This window comes from Epinephelus lanceolatus, chromosome 17 (assembly GCF_041903045.1).
Source record: "Epinephelus lanceolatus isolate andai-2023 chromosome 17, ASM4190304v1, whole genome shotgun sequence".
Taxonomy (NCBI): Eukaryota; Metazoa; Chordata; class Actinopteri; order Perciformes; family Serranidae; genus Epinephelus; species Epinephelus lanceolatus.
In genome coordinates, this window is record NC_135750.1 from 28,369,596 (window position 1) to 28,389,965 (window position 20,370).

At 40.3% G+C, this 20,370-nt stretch overlaps 1 protein-coding gene across 1 annotated transcript; it reads right to left on the reverse strand.

The window, feature by feature from the left end:
* Nucleotides 1-7,957: 7,957 nt before the first annotated feature.
* Nucleotides 7,958-19,677, reverse strand: b3galnt2 (beta-1,3-N-acetylgalactosaminyltransferase 2). The gene is made up of 12 exons (XM_033612604.2): nucleotides 19,435-19,677; nucleotides 18,628-18,754; nucleotides 18,146-18,246; nucleotides 14,491-14,690; nucleotides 14,125-14,220; nucleotides 12,473-12,583; nucleotides 12,285-12,363; nucleotides 11,544-11,727; nucleotides 11,082-11,207; nucleotides 10,726-10,885; nucleotides 10,577-10,633; nucleotides 7,958-9,002 (listed from the first exon to the last, which is right to left on the reverse strand). Exons 1-12 carry the CDS (start codon nucleotides 19,541-19,543, stop codon nucleotides 8,865-8,867), a joined length of 1,488 nt encoding a protein of 495 aa, XP_033468495.2. The 5' UTR covers nucleotides 19,544-19,677; the 3' UTR covers nucleotides 7,958-8,864.
* Between the last annotated feature and the right edge of the window lie 693 nt (nucleotides 19,678-20,370).

A 20,370-nucleotide genomic window follows, 5' to 3' on the forward strand; every position in this document is an offset into this window, starting at 1 on the left:
TTATTATGGGTTAGGTCTGAAACACAGGGCACCAGTCATCTAAATCCTGTATTATCTACTGCTTCTGTTAATACTGCTGAGTTTTTCCTCAGCTGCTGTAGTGGACAGAGGCTATCTGTCCCAGACAGCTCTGTTGACTCACTGAAGCTCTTGACAGCTGCAATTCAATTAATTACGTGTCTGTCGGATTGAATCGTGGGCTTCTCTGAAAATACATCTATTCGTCAAAATGTCAAATTCACGATAATCCAGGGGGAAACTGGTGCCTCTGCTAATTTCCCTTCCAAGCAGCCACAAGTGTGGGGAAAAATGTGATGCAAATACTTTTCTGATTTGATAAACAGTGGAGACGTATGAAGTGGCTTTGGCAGAGCTGACTTAAGTCCATCACAATAATCAAAGCCTCTCACGGTTCTCATTCCTTCTCTCTCTAGGTTGACTAGATTGATTTTCTCCACCCACAGCGTTTGAGTTTTGTTTGAGAGCAAAACAGAATAGCTTTTGTGTGAAGAGCGACATGGCTCACTCACTGTCTCCCTCATCCTCTGCAAGCTTTGGATTATTTATCACTGGGTGAGCACTCCAATAGATATTTCATAAATATTCCTGTGGCAACAACAAGAATAGACAGTGCTGTGTTTGTACGCCTTCACTGATTTCAGTCTTTCTGGTGATTCTGCTGATTAAAAATCTTCAGTTCCTATTTCTTATTATGCTTTAATTTTTATTTTAAATCATGTATTTTTTACATGGGTAAAGTTTTCTGAGATTGCTGCACCTTGTGTGACAGTCACACACATTTTACACTTTAGAGATGCTCCAACGACTGCAGTCCTCCACAGTGAGGCTGCTGAGCTGCTCCACTGGAGCAACTGACACTTTATTCCTTTTACAAGAGCCTCTGAAGAAAACCACGAACACCACTGCTTACAAAGTGACTTAAACTGGTCGACATATTGAACCGATAATGTTCCGTGTTGGCACCCGTGGCTGCTATTTTAAAGGACAGAATCATTCATTTGGTCCCAGCTGCAACTTAAGGATAAGGTCAGAGATATTCTTTACTTTTCTTATGAAAAGACCAAAACCAACTCTCAACACTACACGACTTCTAAAGCTTCTGTGCTGGACACTTGTTGGGGGCCGACAGTGGCGGATCTTGCTATAGGCGACATGGGCAGCTGCCTAGGGTGTCACCCAGAGAGACCCACAAGATTTTTTTTTTTTTACACATTCACATAAATCGAACATAAGGATTAGAGTGAGAGAAAATCTGCATATACCATATTCTCTTACGTTCCTTATTCATGGAGGGATATGCGCACCAGAGGAAGCCTGCGTAGGTCGATTACTGTGGACTATTTTCAGCCGTGGATTCACACTAGTGTCAGTGACAGCAGGATGACTGATATGAGATAAAACACAGTGTACCTTTTGGACGACAATGACGTGTAAAGCCAAATCAGGCTTCAGCTCTTTGTTAGTGTGGTCTTTACATGGCGTTTGTTGACAATAAGAGAAAATATAGAATTATATAAGTTATATAATTATCCTTTAATATCACTTGATCCATGAGCTCAATAAAAGCTTCTTTCAGTTCACAGTGTTCATGCCAGTGTGGTTATCATATTCATGTCACTGCTCCCAGAACAACACATGTTCTCATGCATAATTCTGCCAGCACTCACTTGTTTGTAAAAACCTCAGTGCACCCTTATGTCCCATTGGGGATAAAGAGGAATAACAAAGTACTCACTTGTTTCCACCTGCAATCATTGGAGCCTGCACACAACAGCCTTCTTTGAGTTTAAAATGACTGATTAAAGGGGCACTCAAGCGATTTTATCCATTAGGTGCAGTTTAGTCATCATGGGGAGTAGTACTTCTAAAGTCTGAGAGCCAAAGCCTGGTGATGTCATAAGGGCTATGTCTGCTTGGATTTCGAGATTACAAATTAATAACAGAAATCCTGTGTTGCAAACAGAGGCATGGAGTTAAAAAGACACAGCTGTTTACCAGGTAGGATTAGTCTAAGGAAAGATGCTTTTGAGTTGCATTAAGGGAGACGTAGGATCCAGCACTTTTAAAACTCAAACCATACTAGTCAGGATTTCTCAGCCTCTGCTGCATCATTTGTAACAATTATTTCTAAAATCTGTCTCCTTACCTTGTGAAAGTACTAATACTAAATGGCAGAAGTAAAATGCTGAACTGCAGGCAACTGGATTCACTCAGCTGACATCATGACATTTCTTCCATACATGGCGTTGCATCAGGTTACATCAAATGATTGAGTGGTTTCCAAGAATCTCATCATCAGACCGATGAGCTAATTCACGATCCTCTTAAGACAGAATGACTGTCAGTAATGGTTCAGTAATAACTGAATGACTAATTATCTCTCACAAACACTATCATAGTAAATCTGCCATGTTACTGCAGCAGGGCTCAAGAGGGCTTATGAAACGTCATGATTCACTCAGTATTTCCATCACTTTGTCAAAGACGTGTGTAATTACGTGTACTGTCTAATAGCCAACCTTCTACCGAATGTACCATCTACCCGATCCACAATATCACACAGCTGTGTTCTGCAAATGTTTGCAAAAAGTGACAGCCATAACCTTACTAGGCTGAGACACTGTAGCTGCTATGGAAATGAGAGAGGGAGCTGGGGGTGCAATCTCAAATTGGGAATGAAAATGTTGCCCCATTAGGGCATAGTTGTGTATCTAATAATATCCCCTCATTCCTGTGAATCAGAATCAGTCAGAAATGCTGGTTTAAGATGCCGGGTTTCATGAATAAATGATCTCCTCCTCGTTTTAGTGCAAACAGAGGAGGAGGGGGTGTTGGAGAAGAGGAGGCTGATTGACAGCAATGTGTAATGCTCTGCGAGGAGAGTCTAAGAATTTGGAGTTGTTTGAATGAGTATGCAGATGCACACCACTCAGCAGACTGTAAAGCTCCTCTTTCACAGATCTGGGACAGCTGTGCCTGATCCCAATCGGGGGCGCCTTCACTTTGACACCACAGGTAAGCTTTGATTTAATCCATAATGTACTGTATGTTTCCACCGTGCTGTGAAATAAGACACATAGATAACACACACCCTCACTGGTGGCATGTAATCAAATGGGCTTAAATAGTATCTATGTTATTCTGAATAAACAGTCTGACATCCCTAACAGGAGGAGGTTACTTGTACACCGCAGGGTACTAATGCAGTTGCAAGCTGGTGCTTGCAATCAAGTTATTCGCTCAACTAACTCAATTAACTAAAAAAACAAAAAAAATTTTTATATATAAAGTATATATATGTACATATATATACACTTTATAAAATATAAAGTAAATGGATAAACAATTAATACAGTGAGCTAAAGGTAATGGGCAAACAGTTGAAACAATTAGAGGTAACAGATACACAGTTAAAATAGTTAGCTAAACGTTAATGTCAAATATTTGATATAGTTAAAGGTAATGGATGAAAATTTTTAATAGAAAGTAATGGATAAACAATTTAAAGAATTAAAATGATGAAAAACTGGTTTGAAAAGATAATTAAAAGTAATGATAAATGGCTGAAATAATTAGCTAAAGGTTTTGGATAGGCAGTTGGTAGCTTGTAGTTTGGTAATGTTTGAACACTGAAATAGTTAAAAGTAATGACAAACACTTGAAAAAGTTAACTTAAAGTTAAGGACGAACAGTTGAGATAGCTAAAATTAATGGATAAATAGTTAAAACAGTTAAAGGATAATCAGTATTACTAGTTAACTAACGTAATAGATAAACAATTAACAGTTAGCTACAAATAATGGATGAACACTTAAAAAAGTTAACTTATAGTTAAAAATAAACAGTTGAAATAGCTAAAAGTAACGGATGAATAGTTAAATCAGTTAAAAGTAATGGATAAACAGTAAATAGCTAGCTACAAGTTATGACAAACAGTTAAAATAGTTAGCTAAGTCACATATTGGACAAATATTGGATATAATTAAAGGTAATGGATGAAGGGTTTTAATAGTTATCCAAATGTAATGGATAAACAACTGAAATAGATAAATTAATGGGAAAACAGGTTTAAAAGTCAATTGAAAGTAATGGATAAGTGGCTGACTGGCTAAAAGGTGCTGGGTAGGCAGTTGATAGCCTAGAGTTAAGTAATGTTTAAACACTGAGATAGTTAAAAGTAACGGATTCGTAGTTAAATCAATTAAATTAAAGGATAAACAGATTTAATAGTTAACTTAAATCACGGAAAAATAGTAAATAGCTAGCTACAAGTTATGACAAACAGTTAAAATAGTTAGCTAAGTCACTGACAAATATTGAATATAATTAAAGGTAATGGATGAAGAGTTGTAATAGTTAACCTAATGTAATGGATAAACAACTGAAAGAGTTAAATCAATTAATTAAAAAAAACAGGTTTAAAAGTCAATTGAAAGTAATGGATAAACGGCTGACATTATTAGCTAAAAGGTACTGGGTAGGCAGTTGATAGCCTATGGTTAAGCAATGTTTAAACACTGAGATAGTTGAAAGTGACGGATTCATAGTTAAATCAATTAAATTAAAGGATAAACAGTTTCAATAGTTCAATGAAGTAATAGATGAACAGTAAATAGTTGCAAATAATAGATAAATAGTTTAAAACGTTAAAAGTCATGGATAAACAGGGTCAATAGTTGACTGGAAGTAGTGGATAGTTGAAATAGCTAAAAGTGACAGATAAATAAAATCAGTTAAGAGTAATGGATATGCAGTTTTAATAGTTAACTTAAGTCATGGATGAAGAGGCAATAGTAAGTTACAAGTAACGGATGAACACTTGAATTAGCTAAAAGCGTATCAGTTATGACTACAGGATGAACAATTTTGATGGTGGCACGGCAGTGCAGTGGTTAGCATTGTTGCCTCACAGCAAGATGATTCCAGGTTCAAACCCAGGGTGGGGAGCCCTTCTCAGGGTACTCCGGCTTCCTCCCACAGTCCACAGTGACTCTAATTTCCCCATAGCTGTGAATGGATAAACAGTTTAAGTAATAGTTGGAAATGTTAACTAAAGTAATGGATCAATAGCTGAAATAGTTAGCTGAAGGTAAGGTAATGAATTAACAGTTTGAATATTTTTGCCAAAGCAACCTCAGCACTGACAAAAGAATTGCTTGAACAAATACTGTAACAATACACATTTTTGTATGTGTATAGTGTTAAATACCATCCAGTTTCTAATCCATTCATTAGAGCATATTTGGAACATGGCGAGTGGTGCTGATGAAGCGCTACTCATCTGCTGGGCTGTGAGGAAACATCAAGGAAAAAACCCCCCACATAAAAACACTCAAGTAAAATCAAGTGTCTGTCGAAGCCAGACATGAAGAAAATAAGACTCAAATTTGTAATGTCAACATATTCCGGTATTCAATCTGCAGCGCAGGAAGATGAGTTTAGAGAAGAGGTGAGACTTGAGATGAAAAGGATTTTATAAATACAATTAAACTCCAGCGCCGAGTTCCTTCTGTTTTCTCAGAGCACTGCTCATCACAGGCTAAACGGATGATTGCACTTTCATGGCAAAATATTAATAGAGTGAAAATAAGTCAGTGGTTCAGGGAATTGTACTCTTGTCGTCGCTTAGAAAAGATTACACACTCGCTTAAGGGCAGAGACAATTCAAAACGAGGAGGGTTTATTTATATCAAACATATGGATGAATCAGATGTTCTGGCTCGCTAAGATGAACTGAGATCTTTTCATTATGCCCTCTTTTGTTGTCATTAGACTTTTTTCTCTCTCTAGTTCTGCTTCACTCTTTAAACATCCAGCTTTGGGAGCAACTTCATGTTCACAAATATTGATCTCTCACAGAACAAAGGAATTCTTGAGTAGTGTTCCCCTTTGACATATTACTTCACACCATCTGACTCTTGCTTATACCAGAACATGAGCCCCTTTATTCCTCCTTTAGCAGAACAGTACTCTCCACTTTATGTAAATCCCCAGCATTGTATACTGGCAGGAAAAGAGGTGAGATCAAATATTAAAAAGTGGTGAGCAGCTAAATTGTAAGCCTAGAAGGCTCATGATTGAACACACAACTGAAGTTTTTAGGTAAACTTTGTACAAATTGTACCCAAGTTATTATGATGTGGTTGATTTGACTGCCTGCTTGGATGGGTATGTATGAGAGAACGGTGCTTGTACACACCCAGAGAACAAAGGAGGCAGAAGATTTGGAGCATATCTCTGAAAATAAAAAAAAATGCTAATAATTTAAACATTTTACATCGGTGAGTGACAATATCCCCACAGCGCTCATCAAAGTGCAGACAAATTCAATAACTTCATCCTCTACAGAAGCACTAGAGCGGAGATGAGAGTGAGCCCCCCCCCCCCATCTGCGTGTTATTTCCACGCTTCTCTCTCTGGCTTCACAATGAAGGGCTTCGAGCCAAATCAGTGAGAGAGGCTGATGGGGTGAAAACTGCCCTCCTTATCTACGTAGGAGAGTGGAACAGATGCGGATATGGCTTTGTTATCATGCAGCTCATTGAAAGGGAGGAGGCGAAAGGATAAGATGGGGAGGGAAAGGAGTCGGGGGGGGGGGGGGGGGGGGGATGTGAGGAATGTGTGCCCCAGTGTCAGGTTAATTGCAGAAATAGATTTCTTGGCAGGTACGAAAGGCCTAAATAAAACAAACGACTTTTATTATCCCCCATTAGTAAAATATTCAGCATCATCTTTCATTATTTACAAAAATATACAGCAAGGCAATCTAATTCTAGTGACTCAGCATCAATCACATGGCTATACTTAAACAAACAAACAAATCACTGCGGCGGCTAAAAGCATATGCTCGGAGAGGGCTCGTAAAAAACCAAACATTTGCTCTGTGTCAACATTTTAAAAGGTTCAGTGCGTATGGGCTGATGGCGGGATGTGTTCAGTCCTATTGATTAACATGAAGCTGCTATTCAATGAGGCCAAAACACTCCACAGGTTTTCCTCTTTATCATTCAAGCCGTGTCCGCCTCACTGTGTCAGGAAAACAATCGCCAATAGAGATCAAAGTGATTTCATTTCCCTTTTAATGGTCCAGTGTGAAGGATTTAGGGGGATATATTGGCAGAAATGGAATAAAAGTATGTTTACCTTAGTGTAAATCACCTGAAAATAAGAATTGTGTTTTAGTGACCTTAGAATAAGCCATTAAAATCTACACAGGAAGTGGGTCCTCGTCTCCGGAGATCGCTATGTTGCACTGCCATGTTTCTACAGGAGATCAGAACGACAAACCAGACACTGGCTCTAGATAGGAACAATTGCATTTTCGCAAAGACCACCATAGTTAGAAGCCCCTAAGCGATGAGAGCATTGGCAAAACATGTATTTTTTAACATGAAACTGCTTTCATCAGTGTTCTTACTGGTTTAAATCACTGGATCCGCTTGTCTTGGGAAGGAAGAGACGTCTGCGGGTATTTTAGGTTTCCTGCTAAAAAAACTGAATGTCTGCAACATGCCTGCAAATGTCTGTCTGTCTTTATTTAGTGTTTTTACTGGTTTTAAATCACCTGCTCCGTTTGTTTCGGAGAAGAGACCTCTGCAGATAATTCGGCTCCTGGTAAAAACCTCCTGAACACTGAAGGAAATCTACCCAGGAAAATTTCAGCTGGATGCAATCTGCAACCCTCACCACTAGATGCCACTAAATCCCCCTAAATCTTACACCCTGCTCCTTTAAGTTAAAGAAACACACTTCACACAACACTTCTGTAGCAGCAAGTGCAAAATCTGTTTACTGATAGTGAGTCTCTGGTGCCGACTGAGCAGCACTAATGGCTATAACGACGCTCCAGGCTCAACATGGATCCAACACAGAATCAGCAGCAACACTGAGTTTACGGTGTGTATCAATCCCAAAACAAACAACAAGGAAGTCGTTCTCTCTCTGAAGTGTTCTTTATTACCTGTGAGGAGGGTTTCATAAAACCAGTGTTAAAGTAGTGAGTCTATTTCAGTCACTCAGACCGCTTGTTCAAGTTCCAAAAAGTTGTGTTGCAAACACACTAATTTAAATCTGTGCTGATATTACAAGTGTTAACGTACATACAGAATGACGCCTAACAAATACAGTAAGGCCACATCACTATTTGCACAATGACAGTTAGAGTACAAACTGTGTGTTTGTGAGAAAGCTCGTCGTAAATCTACAAATCGTGAAGAGGATGAAAAGCTTAAGACAATAATTTACAAAATATAGCAATGTAAAGCAATCATCTCTAAAATTCCATCAAATATTCCCTTTTAAAACCAAAAGGTTTGAGTCTGCCGAGTATCAGAGTACCAATAATTATAATATTACAAAGCACTCAAGTCTTACAGCAGTGATTCTGTACCCAGTGACCATCACATACTAAGATTGCACATGGTTCTTGGTCCGTCCCTGTCAGTTATCACATTACTAAAATATCTTTTAATCCAGTCTTTTTCCACATTTTGTCTGATCCACTGACAACATTTTCAATCTCAAATTTAATAACTGAGTTTATGATACAAATGCTGACAGTATGCTACAGCTACATGTGAGTTTTTAAAGTATTCTGAAGCTGCAAATGGTTCATGTTGGTACAGTATTTTGTTAATATTAAGAACCTGCGATGAAATCTCAAAGTTTTTAACTCCCCACATTTCAAAACTCTTACGTGTTTTTATCATATAATCATAGTAACTGATAAAACTCTGAAATGACTCAGTTTGGGGTTTTAAGGACACCACAGAAACTGAGCTGACAGCCAGTGCTGAGTGCGTTTTACCCACAGCGCTGCGTGGTGAGTGTGTCGTGGGCCAGATTTAGTGGCCCCAAGGACAACCACAGGGGTCTCCGCAGGCCCTCTTCCTGTCCCAGAGGATGTGTAGCTCCTCGGCTGTGTGTTGCGGAGACGACAGCATGTCCAGGTAGCACTCTTTCTCACACAGCCAGCTGGCGTCCTGGTGATAGCAAAAGGGCAGGACAGTGGCTGTGTTAACATGCACACGTTGATTTGATTATTAGCCATACACTGGTCGAGGTCTTACTCAGGTTTAGTTGTTAATATGCACCTTTGATGCGCTGTGACCAAACTCCATGTTGTCAAGATTAAACCAGTTAACAAAACAATCGTGGCATTTCCACAGACACCAGAACCTGCTCATACAGTTAGTGTTTGTAAGGCTGCGCTAAAAGTCTGGTGTACAATAAGGAGTGTGCACATTTTTTGCATATTAAAAATGTACAAATGTCATAACTGTAAAACTAACTAAAGGATATAAAGCAAGATAAAATAGTGAACTAAATCTCAATGTTCAGTCCTGCTTGTTAACGTGTTTTTCACAGGAATCAAAATGTGCACGTTTTAGCCAACAGTAAGATTTAATTTTTGTACATTACATTATGTAATATATTAGTTAATTGAAAATATTGTAGTACATGGATACTCAACTTGCTTTGCCTGAGGGCCACTTTTGCAAAATGACTTGAGGCCAGGGGCCAGTTAATGTGACATATTAATAGCATTAATCAGATATAATTAATAAACAAGGCAAATCTAGTAACAACACTCCTGCACAGGTCAGGGACCCCCCTCTGTCGGGGCATCCGGGGGATCCTCCCCTGTTATGATGCTTATTTATGCACTCTGGCAACTTATTTACATTCAAATAAAAAAATTAATCCCAGTGTGAATCCGTTTACTCTTATTGTGACTTAGTAAATGGTTGGCAGGCCACCTGTCAGCCTGTCACGGGCCAGATTTGGCCCACAGGCCAAAAGCTGAGTATCACTGTTGTATCGTACTGTAGAGTTTTACGTACTGACGCTCTGAGGAGTGAAACGTTGCTAATCAAGACAGAAGAAATGATCAACAGCGTGCATGTCTTTGTCTCCTGTTGTCACATTACAGTTCATCTTTCGACTGTTCTGTTACTCTTGTTACTGTCAGTCACTTGTAGAGCACACTGAACTGCAATATGTAAAAGATGCAATACAGAGTTTGATTGATAACCCACAGTAAACTGAGCCAGAGACAGCTCATCTTCATCGTTCACAATGTGAGCTTCAGCAGGTTTTTTTCAAGCTGAGATGAAACGAACCAAAACCAGGCTGCTTGAATAATTGAGTTAAGAGAATAATTTCATGGTTCTTGGTAACATGGCATCTTCATATTTTTTTTTTTTTTTTTGTTGTTCTCCTTTTCAACGATTATTTGCATCTTGGACTATATCACACAACCGTTGTCTTTTATTATATTATGCTTTCTTTTCATCTTGTCTACATACACTTTCTATTTCTATTTTTTTCTATAATATTTCTTAATGCCAGACATTAAATGTTCATCACGTCTTGATAGATGTTGGTGGATTGTGTAAACAACAGGGACAATGATGGAAAGTGTACGACTTCTCCGTTCTATCCCTGACAAGTCTAATAAATTGCATTTTATAAATAAATATATGCCAAACCTAATCATGTGTGATCAAGCTGCGTCATTGGAGTCTGCAGATCTGGATGTGATTACATATTTTACCTGATATTTCTGTGGTCCGACAGCTGCCATCCATATCCCCATGCTCACATCTTCTCCCTGTAACAAGACATCCACAACAGATTCCTCGCATTATATTCACGACTATCTGCCTCCATACACCCACAGTCTCTCTCTCTTGTCTTCTCTACCTGGTAGGCCTTCAGTTTATCTGCATTACTGGCGAGCCACTGGACCAGGTCACGAGAGACGACGTAGCCTGAGCCGCAGGCGAACGCCGGGTAGGCTGGACTAGCATACTCCAGCTCCTGCCACTTCCCAATGCGGTCCACTGCCCAGCTCTGCCTGAAACTGGGTCAGGACGGCAGATACATTATCATCACATCCTGTCTCCTTTTCACTTGACCCATCATCATTTTGACAGAAGCATTCCTGTTTCTTTCATCTCGACTTCAGCTGCACTGAAGTTAAGTTGCAAACAGCAGTGGGCTAAAATCAGCAGCAGAATATACGCTGTCAACAGCATCACACACCAAATTGTACTTACTTCCCCCACCAGAAATTGCTGCGCTTGAGACCCTTATGGTCAATCTTCATTAATACTGAGTCCACGTCGATGTAACAATCATCATCCGTCTTCAGCAGCAGATTAAAGTCAGTGTTTCCAACAGACCTGCCAGAGAGGGAATTTGCAACCTTAATTAAAGCCCACCTTCTGATTTTTGGCAATATCCCAGAGAGGATTTACTTCAAATACCACTGAGAGTGAAGGGCAGGAGGTCTTGCAAATAAATAATATACCCCCTAAAGCTTAAGACCACTCTGTATACTGTATTTTGCTACCTGATGACTCACAACTGTACCTTTTCCCTGACTGAGTGATTGCAATCGTGATTCTAACAGCGAGACATTTTGAGGCAATGACACACTTTCATTTCAGGTTGCTGATTTCCTCAGAGGGCCAAGGCAATTTGGAGACAGAGAATCGAGTCATTAGCACTTGCCATACCATTTATAGAACTGAAGCAGTTTGGAAGGCACGTTCCTGTAGGTGTCTACCACGTCTACGAACACCATGTCGCCGTGCCTGAGGCTCTCCTGCTGCAAGGTGGCGTCCTCCTGCCTCAGCCCGGAGGAATGGTGCTCCATCCTGGCCGGGCGGCCCCGCAGGAGCCCCGACAGGCCGTCTGCATCTGACACAGGTGGTGGTGGGGGTGGTGGTGGTGGTGGGGGTGGGGGTGGGGAGGGGGGGCATAGGGAGACAAAACAGGATAAATTTTGGGGGGGGGGGGACAACTGGTGTCACATTCACTTTTGTTTGAATACATTAAGGCTCTTTTGAGAGATAATAACTTAAATCACTGGCTGGCAAAACAATATAATAAAACTGTAACATTTTACAGAACGGATCATTAGCTCTGTTTTCAGAGCTATTGAATGGTGAATTAAATTTTGTTTCCCCCAAAATGGCTACAAATCCATTCCCAGATAAACTCAAATGCAAACACATGCAGGTGCGATCAATAATGTAACACAACAGGGCAGAGAGGGGAAAAAGAAATGTTGCCTCCATTTGGCACGTATGCAAGAGCCCTGAGGCGAAAAAAGGAGCTAATCTCATAACCTGCCAGAGTGAACAATGCTTTTTTGAATTTTTACATAGGGACTCCTTTTACAACAGTTGGCTCGATTGATTTTGATCCAACTGTTTTCATAAAAAGCTCAGAATTAATTGTGTTGCTGGACCAACCATAGATAGTAAATGTGAAGCCTCCAGCCAAACCGGGAAATCCAAGTGCACTTCTATGAGGCAATATGCCCTCTGCGATCTGCAATTCAGGGACACAGCAAAAAAGTTTTTAATTTCCTTGCTTCACTTTATAACTTGAGAGAGAATATTCCTAATGCATTTATTTCTGACTGCTCATCAGTACGTACAGAGGAGATCTTGAGGACACCTCCTCCATCATTGAGCTGCACAGAGGAGGAGTTGACTGTGGTCAATCCAGCAGAGTCCAAATTCTCCCAAACCAGTGTCCCCTCGAAACCCTGAATAAAAAATCAGACGTTATATCGTACTGCTCTGTCCATGATTTAAACTGATCATAATACTGTATGCAGGGCCGCAGCTACCACTGAGAACACTGACATGTCCTCTGTATTGTCTCTTTGCATTTGTTGGTTTTAGCAACCTTGAGGTAGTTTTACATTCTACTGTTGAAAACTTACAATGTATTTGGGCTGATTCTAGTACATCACAATTTTATTCAAGATTAACTTAACACCTCCTGAAAATCTCCTTTTTGCTGTGGTTTAATGTCTCCCATTGCGGCAGCGATGTACAGCTGTACTGCAGGAACTTAAACTTACACAATGGTTATATCCTACAAATTATTAATTATGTAATGTAAAGTTGCATAACTGATGTGAAATTATGGAGGTTAGGTTTAAGCAAGTGAAGTTACTGAGGTTAGGTTTAGAAAATGAAACATTTCGAGGACGTACCTTGACTCAAACTTCAAGCAAAGTTCACACGGTTAAAAACGCGTCTCCTGAGAGAAAGTCCTATGTTTTGTGAAACATAGTTGCAGGTAAGACAAATCAAATTTCTGATGCTGGGTGTGGTCAGAGGTGAAATAAGCTCAAAAATTTCAACCAGCAAATCACTTTGTAATCTGGTGTTAATTCATTCTTTATTAGCATTGTGGAAAAGGCTTTGAAATCCCATGCAGCATTTATTCTTTGTAGGGAAATATTGAATTAACTTCCTGGGACACTAAAATACTATGTGCAGTGATCTGAGTTGTTTTATATAATTTTCTCCCAAGATTAGTGAGTTTATGCAGGTTTTTTAAACATGGAAAAAAACATTAAAAAAGAGCGATAAACTGCTTTCCCATTGCCTGGTGACATGAGTTTGTTTTTCTGATTTTTTTTTTTTTTTCTGGTGTGTAATATTTGATGTCATGGACAAACCTGGAGAACAGGTAAATAAAAATGGTAGAAAGCAGCATGGAGGCCGGTAAAAACGTCCGTTACTTTTTTTTCTTTTCTTCTTACTTATTCAGTCTCTCTCAAACTTGACGCAGACTAACTTTTGAATTATGTTCAAATGCTGCTTGGATGGAAACGGACAGTATTTTGTGGCAGCCCATCAATGAATCCCCTCTGTACAGGGGGCTAGAATAAGCTTGTCCACCCAGGTGTCGAATTTCCAACGGAAGCTAATCAGAGCTGGAGCCAATAAATACCTGTGACCAAGGGGTTCATGCAGATTGTAACCTTTCGTATTAAATACAACAAATACAAAAGCCAGATGTTGGGTGTTAGTGGATTTTTTATCCATGGAAATTGGGCCTCAGTTACAGTTTAGTTAGTTGTTTTCAGTTTGACATTTTCAGAAAGACCTGCTCCATTTAAACAGAGCTGGCAGAAAAATATGATAAAACAACATAAAAAAATAATATATATATATAAAAAAAATACAATATGTTGAGACTTTTTCTATGGAGAGGAGGGTGTTGGGGGACTTCGACTCATGACCTCAGGGCATTAGAAGTACTGAGTATGCTGTATGTGGAGAAACTGACCTTAGGCAAGATGAACTGCTCCACTGGTTTGTACCACACCCCACTCTCCATGGTCCCTGTGCTGATGGCACTGAAACGAGCAGTGACCACAGCCTCCTGCAAAAATCACAAATTTTTATTCATCAAGAATTCATGAAGAACACTTCTTTGATGCAAGTTCACCTTAATCTATACTGAATACTATACTACAGACTGTTATCGTAAAGACAGTGACCCAACAGAAGTTTCAGTCAGTGTCTTTCAGTGAGGCAGTAACAGCACCAGCACTGAGTCCTCCAGCTGCCCCCAGGCTATGTATCTAGCAGCCTCCACAGAAACGCAGCATACGCGATACATTATGCTCAGTCAAGGTCCAGGTTCTGTTACCTCCTGGTCCAGCTGGAGAAGCTTCACCGTCACATTGTTCTGAAGCTCTGGCCGGGTCCCGCTGGGAAACACCCCCAGCCTGGTGATCACCACCGGGTGTAGGACCTTGAAATCCAGGGCGATGGCCGACACATCGGAGGGGGCGAGCACCAAGGGGTCAGACACCGTCACGATCTCTATCTCCGCATCCTGGCCTGCCACTGGCACAGAGGGATGGCAGAGATTACTGCACACGTGAACTTTATTACAATCCCAAGATGCTGACCGCCTCTTTTCAGTGATGAAGACCGAGCGATTCGAGAGAGGGAGTGCGTTCAGAGAAGAAGGCAGACTCTGGTAAAGCTACACCATCAGCACTTTGAGGAGCCGGTTCTTGGGACTGCTGTCTTCAAAGCGAGCTTCTGCTCGTGAGTGTGGTTTCTTAATTACAAAAGAGCAGTTTATTACCCAGGAGATCAATGAAAAGATCAAGGCTGTTAAAGGGAAGCAGCCTTTTTACTTTATATGCATTCTACACAAGTTTTGCTGCTCACTCCAAAACAAAGACAATTAGAGGCAAGGAATCACAGACAAAGAGAGAGCAGCACTTTATCATACCAAATGTTTCTCACACTGACCGAGTGGAATTGAGCTGCAGGATTTCACCAGCGAGCGAGGATATATTTAATATTCCTATGCTCGCTAAATATAAATTATTAGTTTGTGCTCACTTATCAAAACAAATCATGGCAGTGCTTCTGTTGGCACTGGCCAGCATAAGACTGCTAGTTTATTCTGGGGAAAATGAATAAAACTCGGCAGAAATCATAAATAATGAAAAGCAATTTTACAGTTATCTACTATTTATTGGTGATTATTTTCAAAATCAGGCAACAACTAAAGGTCTATAATATTCTTTGTTATTTACAGTTGAATAGTAAATTACACAATATACAAATCAAGTCACAACAAGGGCTGCATCTCACAGTTATTCACATTATTGGCTAAAGATAGACTATGCAGGATTTTCCTAAAAAACAATGTGTAGTCTCACACAGAGGTAATTGCTCTCAATCATCACTTATGACCCACTAGAACTGTGTGGTGGTGTATTTTTCCAGAAACTCCACGCTCTGCATGTATTTGAATAGTTTCTTCTTATTTTATGTGCTTGGGACGTTTATGGGCGTGTACTGCCACATTGCTCAGGTTACGGCTCGAACTTTATAAAAAGGCAGTGACCAGGTGCCAGACCATATGCAGTGGGTTTCCAAGAGACAAAGCACAGAAAAAAGAAAAAAAAAAAGCTAGGCGAAACACCGAAGAAGATAAGGTGTATTTGGGGTTGGCTTTTACTTCACTTTCCCAGGCAACAGTGTTTAAAAAGAGTAACTGAAAATCTAAAAAATAGTATACTATGTAAGATTTTCAGTTACTCTTTCTAAACACTGTTGCCAGGGAAAGTGAAGTAAAAGCATTTTACCAACTGATTGACATTTGGTCTATGAAACAGTAAGATATGTGCATCCCATGTTACCGGAGGTCATGACGACTTCTCCAAATTGCTTGTTTTGTCGGACCAACAGTCCAAAACAAAAAGATAATTAATTTAATAAAACTAAGGGTGCTTTCACATCTGCCCTGTTTGGTGCGGTTCAATCAAACTCAAGTTCATTTGCCCCCTAAGTGCAGCTCATTTGGGCAGGTGTGAACTCAGCAATCGCACTCGGGTGCGCACCAAAACAACCGGACTGAGACCTCCTTGAAGAGGTGGTCTCAGTCCGGTTACAAATTAACTCTGTTGCAGTTCATTTGTGGTGAGAACGTGTTCCAACCTTGATCTGAACCAATTGCAGTCACATTACGTATTGTTTGGGTTAAACATGAGTATGTTACAGTCCTGGAGGGTTATTAATGTGCACCTCCTCCTGTACTGCCTTAATATGCACATTCAGCACATCCAATGCATCAAAACATTGTTTTCTAGTTGGGCCGCGCCTCATTTTCAAACTGTATGGTTTGACTAAAATGAACAATGTTTTGTTTAGTTCCTGGATTTTTCCCGCATGGAAATTCTGACCTATCAAGAGCGCCTTTCTCGCGCAAGGCATTTGATCTTGTCTGCTTGTAAATGCTGCCGTGAGAACACGAACCAACTCTAGGCAATTATGCAGCTTTGCAACAAAATTAGTCCCTGATTCGGACCAAAGCAAGTGAACTCTAGGTCTGAAAGCACGCTGAGAAAATCATTTGAGAACCAGTGACTTTTCAGTATTTTTGCTTAAAAAATCCTTAAAGGTCTTGTATGTAAAATTTAGTGACATCTAGTGGTCAGGTTGCAGAACTGAAACTTCTCCTGTGTGCCGGGTGTATAGGAGAACTAAGATGATGCGAAAATGTTTGTGGCCCCATCCAGAGCCACTGCTTGGTTTGTCTATTCTGGGCGACTGTAGAAACAACATGGTGGACTTTGTGGAAGAGGACCTGCTCTGCATGTAAATATAAACGGGTCATTTTAAGGCAACGGAAAGACAAAGATTCTTAGAGTGAATATTATGTTCCATTTTTGCCAATAGATGCCTCTAAATCCTACACACTTGACCTTAAAATGATTAAAACTCAAAATTGAATGTTGATCGACTGATTGATTTGTTGAAATGTTGTGACTAAAGCTAAAACAATTAATCAAACACTGTAGTTAAAATTTAAAAAAAAAAGAAGAAGAAAAAGAAAAGGCAGCCTTTACATCTCAAAATATTTCATATCATTAAGTTTTTGACTTTTTCTCCCCAAAACAACCACAAACTTGTGTGGCAGCAGAATTACAAAAACAGAGTCTGAGAAGCTAATTAGCATTCACCTTATTGTGGTCCCAAAGAAAAATTCCTGTGATGAATGCAGCACAAACATATTTCAGCAACAATTAATTGTCCGCTTAACGTGTGCTTTGACCTGAATCCCGAGTCAGGTACCCAACTGTGTTTAAAAGCAGCCGTTGTCTCTTTCTCTTCCAATCACAACCAGCATCTCGCTCCAAAGCTGTCTGCCTGCCTTCCATTCTGAAGCAAATCACGTCAACACTTACAACCATTAACACAGTGGAAAGCAGAGAATGGGCTGGAGAAATAAAACATCACCATGACCCTAAAGGCCGCTGTCTGAAAAAGCCTATTCTGATGAGCAGTAATTATGTTTTCATGAAGGCAGCAAACACTGAACCGACCGGGAAAAGTAGTGAAACGGCTGAATTGGACCGACTCTGTGGAGGTGAGAGACATAACAATTACTGTGGATGTTCCATCTGACAGTGAGCCTGTTCAATTATTTCTTATATGGTGTGTCAGTACTTCGTATAGCTTTACTTTTCAAGTGTCACTACGCAGTTCTAGTTACGTCTGCAGCAGCTGGGAGAGATTTCTGCTTTGGCCTTGGGTATAGAAAGGAAAAGAACGGTGCCCTTGAGCTGTGGGTGTACATGAATAAAGGTGTTTTACTTCTTTTCTGAACATGCATTCTTTCATTCTTTCAGCTCGTCTCCTGTTATTCTGCCTCAGCTCCACTGTTGACGGCTGCATGCTGCAAGCAACAGATTGCGCACAGAGCATCTTTCCACATTACAGCTGCAGATACCCCCTCATTAGTGTGTGAGGCTGATTATTATTATTATCTTCTCTACCTGGCTCGGTGAAGTTCAGGAGGGTGCAGGAGTACGGGTCCTCTCGGTCCTCCTCTGGAATGGGGCAGCCATGTTCGCCCACGATAAACTTCACCCCCACTCTGAAAATAAGCACAAACACTATCGCATTCTCCGTTTTTTTTTTTTTTTTTTGTGCAATATTAGGCTGTAAGATTTCTAAAGATGTCCATCTATCCACCCTCCGTTGCCATGGTTACTGAGGGTTGCTTAAAGGCCATCACACCTTATCTGGGCTCACATCGCTGAATGAGAAGGAAATGGACAAAAAGGAAGAATGAAAGAGAGAACAATATTGGCCGCTGGTCAGGTAAAGATAAAAGGGTTGGTAGGGCGGTCAGTTATTTGCTGACAGCTGCAGGCTTTATTTCCACTGTATGAATCAGGCCGTGGAATAAAAAAAAACAAAACAAGAAAGACAGAAAAAAGAAGTGGTGAAGTTGGAGCTCAACCATCCTACAGACCTGTGCTGGAAGTGAGGGTGATCTTGGAGGTAGCCCAGCCAGGTCTTCCTTATCGCTTGTCGCAGTTCATAATGGTGTCTCGCTGACAGCACTCCCACCAAAACTTCATAGAAAGGTAACGACTCATCTGCAGCAATAAACAGAAAGCCTTGCTACAATATTTACATGAATAAAACAACAGGATGTCATTTCTTATCCAGCGATGAGGGATTTAGTGTGAGGATAAGGATAAAATATGACCTACAGTTAGTGACAATGATAAGGCATCAACAAGAGATAAATAAAAATCACACTGCTTGATTTATGCTCCCCATCCCTGAATCTGACAGCAGGTCCCTTTAATGTTTAGTTTGTGAGGCATCCCATAACTGACATCAGGAAAATTGTCTTCATGCATCAAAAGGTGGTTAAACTACACTCCTCTGATTAAAAAAAGCGGATTCACCCTCCAGCACAGCCCTGATCATAAGTGATAGTCCATATGAAGCAGCTCTGAGATCAGTAGTTGTGAAGATGCTCAGCTCGCTTCAGTCTGGTACCAGACGTTAGACTATCCCAGCAACGCCCAGCACTACTCAACTGTTACATTCACATTATTTCCCACTAAACACACACATATGAGCACACACACACTCTCTAGCGCGGACACAGTTTCACGAGCAAAGCGTAAACTACCTGTTCCCACACAAACTAACAACCACAACAGACACAGCGGGGCGGTAAAAGCAAAGTTAGCCAGCCGCTCGGATGTGGAAAAGTTCCGAGGCTGTGAGGAGGTGAAGCCCGGGGTTGTGGCTTAAAAAGTACCCGAGTGTGTGTTGCTGTCCAGCGGGGTGGAGGAGGGTCGTTGTGCCAACCACAAGTGCACCAGGACGGCGACAGCACAGGGCAGCAGAATGAGCGCTAGCCTCCGCATGGACGGAGCCCTTCATTCAGCCGGAGCAGCCTTCAGCTTTAGCGGCGCGGAGCCTCTTCCTGAGCCGCACGGCACTGCACGGTGTGAGCCGCTCCGTGTGTGCGCTTCATTTCAGCTCCGCAGCTCTCCGCCGGGCTCTCACCACTGCCTCATGTCTGCCTCCGCTGCGCGGAGAGATGGACCAATGGGAGACGAGGAGCCCTGCCGCGGTGCACTCTGGGAGGTGGAGTTCGATGCTATCTAGCCAATCAAAATAGTATATTTCAATATAGAAAGTACAACCAAACGTTAATATAATATAATATAATATAATATAATATAATATAATATGATTGAACTGTTTGCAATTTGTTGTTGTTATTATTATTATCATTATTAAAGTTGTAGTAGTAGTAGTAGGCTATTTTATTGTTGTTTTGTTGAAGTTTAATTTAATTGTCATTTTAGCCTTTATTTATTCATTTATTTTATTTAGCCTTTATTTATTTTATGTCCAGATTTATTAAAAATAGCTGTAATTAATTAATTAATCGATTGATTTTTTTAAAAAAAAATAACAGCTGAGCTATTTTTGTGAAATCAGGGCGTAAAAAAAACACAAAAATATATATAAAAATAAATACATAAACATTAAAACATCCAAAATTCAACCTGAGCTTGAATTTAAATCGAGCATATGATGGATTAAAAAAAAATCAATCACCTTATTGTTGTTATATAGAAAAACAAGGTGACAATAAAAAAATCTAAAAGATGAGCTGAGGTATTAATAGTAGAGATGTGAATCACCAGAGGCCCCACCATATGATGTTTTCATGATATGTAAG